The 6086-nt window shown below is 41.2% G+C and overlaps 1 protein-coding gene across 1 annotated transcript in view; it reads left to right on the forward strand.

Moving 5' to 3' along the window:
* Positions 1-2505: 2505 nt before the first annotated feature.
* The window catches only part of psmd5 (proteasome 26S subunit, non-ATPase 5), a 15079-nt gene continuing 11498 nt past the window's right edge, over positions 2506-6086 (forward strand). Inside the window, exons 1-3 of the mRNA XM_062031978.1 lie at positions 2506-2771; positions 2998-3142; positions 3951-4064. Coding sequence (XP_061887962.1) covers positions 2599-2771; positions 2998-3142; positions 3951-4064 — 432 coding nt within the window. The 5' untranslated portion in view covers positions 2506-2598. The remainder of the gene's footprint in view (positions 2772-2997; positions 3143-3950; positions 4065-6086) is intronic.

The raw sequence follows: 6086 nt of genomic DNA on the forward strand, positions 1-6086 counted from the left end.
GGCTCTTCAACTGACGAGACAGCCGCATCACTCCACAGTTTCCATGACTCACACACAGCTCGTTCTTTCACAGTCTTCGCCCAGCTGGTCGCGCCAACGTCTCCGTCTTTCTCCACTTCCTCCTTCACACAATGCACGCATCGCCGGCTCATAATGCACGCTGCAGACGGTACGATCAAAACATGGCCACAGACTCACGTTCAAAGTCACTTTGGTGGTAGAGGGAGGTGTATATTGTAGCGTCCCGGAAGAGTTAGTGCTGCAAGGGGTTCTGGGTATTTGTTCTGTTGTGTTCATGTTGTGTTACGGTGCGGATGTTCTCCCGAAATGTGTTTGTCATTCCTGTTTGGTGTGGGTTTACAGTGTGGCGCATATTTGTAACAGTGTTAAAGTTGTTTATACGGTCACCCTCAGTGTGACCTGTATGGCTGTTGATGAAGTATGCGTTCCATTCACTTATGTGTGTGTAAAAGCAGCATATATTATGTGATGGGGCCGGCACGCTGTTTGTATGGAGGAAAAGCGGACGTGGCGACAGGCTGTAGAGGACGCTAAAGGCAGTGCCTTTAAGGCACGCCCCAAATATTGTTGTCCGGGTGGAAATCGGGAGAAAATCGGGAGAATGGTTGCCCCGGGAGATTTTCAGGAGGGGCACTGAAATTCGGGAGTCTCCCGGGAAAATCGGGAGGGTTGGCAAGTATGCCCAACACTGTGTATTTAGAATTCTGGATTTGATTAAACCAACCTTATTGGATTATCTGGATGCAATCTTACTTGGAGGGGAGGGAACAGGTGGTAGAGGTGAACGGCGTCGTGTCCCCCCGCCCCCCTCAGTGAGCTGTGGAGTCCCCCAAGGCAGTATATTAGGGCCTTTACTGTTACTAATATACATAAACGACTTGTCATCAGCATGCGTCTGTGAATTGTTCTTGTTTGCGGATGACTCTGCCCTGCTGGTATCAGACAGGGACAAGTCACAGGTGGAGAAAATCCTCAGTGCTGAACTCTGTAGAACTTGCACCTGGCTCGCTGACAACAAGCTATCCATACACTTGGGTAAGACGGAATCCATCCTGTTTGAGTCCCACATCAACCTTAAGAAAGTTAATGACTTCACTATAAAAGTGGGTGACATTGTTATCACCAGGAAAGATGAGGTCACCTACCTAGGTTCCATCCTAGAGGCTAATCTTTCCTGTGATAAAATGGCAACCAAGGTAATCAAAAAGGTCAACCAACCAACAAGCTTTCTCTATAGAATCTCCTCTCTGGCGAACAAAAGCACCATGAGGATTCTAGTGGGAACTCTCGTTCAACCCTTTTTCGATTACGCATGCACCTCCTGGTACCCTAGCACCTCCAAAACCCTCAAATCTAAACTCCAAACATCCCACAACAAGCTAGTCAGATTACTTCTAGACCTCCACCCCAGATCACACCTCACTCCTACCCACTTTTCAAAGTGGGCTGGCTCAGGGTGGAGGACAGAGTAAAACAATTTGCACCGAGCCTAGTCTATAAAATCCGCTACACCTCTCTGATACCGAAGTACATGTCAAACTACTTCCTTAACGTAAATGACCGCCATAACCCAAACACCAGGGGGAGCTCCACTAACCACGTTAAACCCAGATTCCGATCAAACAAAGGTCTTAATTCATTCTTTTTCTATGCCACATCAATGTGGAATGCGCTCCCAACAGGTGTAAAAGAAAGGGTATCTCTATCCTCCTTCAAAACCGCAATAAAAGTACACCTCCAGGCAACTTCAACCCTAAACTAACACCCTCCCTGGATTGTTAATAATCAAAGGTAAATAATTAAATGTAGATACTCTCTCTCTCTCTCTCTCTCTCTCTCTCTCTCTCTCTCTCTCTCTCTCTCTCTCTTCTCTCTCTCTCTCTCTCTCTCTCTCTCTCTCTCTCTCTCTCTCTCTCTCTCTCTTTTTCGCTCTCTCTCTATGTCCACTACTTGCTGTACATATCCTACCAAGTCAGACTTACACTGTTTCAGTGTCCATTTCTCTGTTCTCAATTGTTGATGACTGAAATGATGATAACAACCAAACCTAACCCCCCTCCACACCCCGGATTGTAAATAATGTAAATAATTCAATGTATATACCTTGATGATTATCTTTTGTGATGATGATGATAGTATATATCTGATAGTATATATCTGTATCATGAATCAATTTAAGTGGACCCCGACTTAAACAAGTTGAAAAACGTATTCGGGTGTTACCATTTAGTGGTCAATTGTACGGAATATGTACTTCACTGTCTGTGCAACCTACTAATAAAAGTCTCAATCAATCAATCAATCAAATTAAACTTGCATGGCTATATTTATCGCATATTAACATTTATGTAATCTTTTTTAATGGAATAAATGTTCCTGAATACTGTTTTTATTTGTTGCTCGGTTGAATCAGATTAGATGCAATGTGGAGCAATAACCAGCAGATGGCAACAACTAGCAACTGTGTCTATAATCCAATCCTCAATCAGTAAAGAAGAAGCGTAGTCGGAAGCAAACTCAGCGAGACTACCAGCGAGCCAGTGTCACAGTTAGCTTCCCGTATAAACAGTGGAAATAATGGCTGCCTCCATCGAGAGTTTGCTGGAAGAAATCTCCGGCGTAGAAGACCCAATTGAGGAGCTACAGTGTCTGAAAACTGCACTTTTATCGATACCCGTCAGCGCTTTGAGGGACTTCATTAGCGGACATCGTTTCGATGTGATCTTCTCTTTGTTAAACTCCAATGAAAGGTTGGTATGGTGCTGTTTGCTGAGTCACGTTTCTGTTTGTTACAGATAAATAAGGTCAATTATATTATGCCACAAAAAATATTCACAAATATTTAAAAATTCTATAGATTAAATGTTTTCAAGTGTTTATTTTAACGTACACGGGTTTACAAAAACTACACGTGTGGTTAATAGTCCACACAACAGTATTCTGCATAGTGTTCATTTACAACATCTGCATTGGCAGGGAGCAGGTTGAGCTCTGTGTGGACATCCTTGAACGCATCTTAATGGCCTGCAGCCCTTTGCATGTCGCCCAGAACTACAGAGCAAGACTGCAGGCAGGTCTGACCCATCCCAACAATACTGTGAAGATACTGGCTTTGACCCAGGTAAACCTGCTCACAAACTGTGCATGCACCGGTAAATCTAGTAACCAAAAGCTGTACTGTAACCCAGTGGTTGTCATATTTGTTTCCTCATCTCAGTAAACAATGACCAACATTTTTTATTGTTTTATTTATTTATTGCTAGTTGGCCTAAGTATTTATTAAAAACAAGACAGCTGTTTTATTTAGCAAGTATATTGAATATGTTTGGCAATTGTAACATTAAAGACAGTTTGAACAGTAACACTGTATTTCAATATTTTAATTATTTTGGTGTTCCACTAATAGAGCCTGCATGGCGTGTACCACTAGTTTTAGAATTACTGCTCTAATTTATGAAGGTTCAAGGTTTATTCGTCACATGCAGAGTACACCACAGTGAAATGCTTTTTTCCATGCTCTTCAGATATTGCGTACAGTGGGATCCAAACACTAGTTGCTGAATCGAATACACTAAATACAAAAAATACAAACATTTGAATGGCTCTGATGTACATTAATTACAAGACAATAAGTTGCACAATAAGTCCCAGTAGTTATGGTAGAAGTATCAGTACAAGTAAAAGTACAGTAGTCACATACAGTGCCAGTGCAATGTCAAATAGTATAACAGTATACATAGTATATACAGTATAGGAAGTAATAAATATTAAGGTGTCTACAGTTCTTTGGCTGTTGAGTAGTGACAGTAGTATGAACAAAGGTAATAGAACAGTATGACTTATTTTATACTCTTGTTTTTACATTATTTACAGTCATTGAATGAAGAGTATTGTAGTCCGGTAATTACAGGACTTATCTGTCTCATCAGGTTGGTAGAATGGTGGAGCACCCTGACGCTGTCACTGAAATCCTTGACAACGACGACATTCTTCAAACGGTCATCCACTCTATTGCAGAAGAGAACATGACAGTGGCCAAACAGGTAAGCGATAATTGCAGTCTTTCCTTCATATATGTTGTGTCCTAGGGCTGGGCCGATAATATCAATACATATTGCCATAGACACGTAATCAATATCAATATAAAATGTGTTCGATGAAACGTTCTATATGTGTTTTGTTCTTAAATAAAATAGTGATCATACTAGACAAACTTGTCTTTTAGTTGTAAGTAAGCAAACAAACGCTCCTAATTTGTCTGCTGACATATGCAGTAACATATTGTGTCATTTCTCATTCTATTATTTTGTCAAAATTATAAAGGACGACCTGTAAAAATTGATTATTAATCCACTTGTTCATTTACTGTTATTATCTGGTTATTTTCCTTTTCAACATGTTCTATCTACACTTCAGTTTGAATGCAATAATCACTTATTCTTCTGTTGTTTGATACTTTACATTAGTTTTGGATGATACCACAAATTTAGGTATCGATCCGATACCAAGTCGTTACAGGATCATACATTGGTCATATTCAAAGTCCTCATGTGTCCAGGACATCTTTCCTGAGTTTATAAACAATATGAATTTAAAAAAAAAGGAACAAAGATTTTGTGATGATTGAAAATATCGATGTAATCATAGTAGTATCGACTAGATACGCTCTTGTACTTGATATCATTACAGGTGAGCTACGGTGTGTAGTGAAGCATGTTTTAGCTATTCCTCGTCCTGCAGGGATGATACTTGTAAGAAACGTAATTTATTTGTTGCCATGGAGGCGAGTATTAGGGATTTAGAAGTAGCTAAAACACTGCGGACTGCGGATGGACGATAGCTGCTAGCTAGCTAGCCATGTCTTACAGCACCTCCTGTAGAGGTGTGTTTGAGTGTTAGACCTTCACCATTATCTTAAGTTTTTAGGCCAAAATGCGTCCGTTCTTCCTTTTCTGTCTACACACCTTGTCTGCTTGTAAGTACTCCATGATTGTGCGCTGCCGATCATGCTCCACTGCTCGTAAAATGACCAACGTCATGATGTGGTGACGCGCCGTCATGCCCGTTAAAAAAGAAAGAAAAAAAGAAATGGGGAACCGGTACTTTTCAAACGGAGTACAGTACCGTTTTTATTCATTACGCTTTTGGTGGCGCCATCTTACTCTCTCGCTGGTGATTCTCTGCACCATGTGAGAATAAAAAATAAAAATGAATGCTGCAGAGTCAAGAAATTGTCAATAAAACAAGAAAGGGCACTTCGACAGTATGCCAGTTTTTTTTTGTTTTTGTTTTTTTAAAGGCCTACTGAAATTAAATTTTCTTATTTAAACGGGGATAGCAGGTCCATTCTATGTGTCATACTTGATCATTTCGCGATATTGCCATATTTTTGCTGAAAGGATTTAGTAGAGAACATCGACGATAAAGTTCGCAACTGGCTGATAAAAAAGCCTTGCCTATACCGGAAGTAGCGTGACGTCACAGGTTGTGGAGCGCATTACATCTGCACATTGTTTACAATCATGGCCACCAGCAGCGAGATCGATTCGGACCGAGAAAGCGACGATTACCCCATTAATTTGAGCGAGGATGAAAGATTTGTGGATGAGGAAAGTGAGAGTGAGAGATTAGAGGGCAGTGGAAGCGATTCAGATATGGACGATGCTGTTAGAGGTGGGTGGGACCTGATATTCAGCTGGGAATGACTAAAACAGTAAATAAACACAAGACATATATATACTCTATTAGCCACAACACAACCAGGCTTATATTTAATATGCCACAAATTAATCCGCATAACAAACACCTCCCCCCTCCCGTCCATATAACCCACCAATACAACTCAAACACCCGCACAACACACTCAATCCCACAGCCCAAAGTACCGTTCACCTCCGTAAAGTTCATACAAAACATATATTTCCCCAAAGTTACGTACGTGACATGCACATAGCGGCACGCACGTACGGGCAAGCGATCAAGTGTTTGGAAGCCAAAGCTGCGTACTCACGGTAGCGCGTCTGCTATCCAACTCAAAGTCCTCCTGGTTGTGTTGCTGCAGCCAG

This window comes from Entelurus aequoreus, linkage group LG21 (assembly GCF_033978785.1).
Source record: "Entelurus aequoreus isolate RoL-2023_Sb linkage group LG21, RoL_Eaeq_v1.1, whole genome shotgun sequence".
Classification (NCBI taxonomy): Eukaryota; Metazoa; Chordata; class Actinopteri; order Syngnathiformes; family Syngnathidae; genus Entelurus; species Entelurus aequoreus.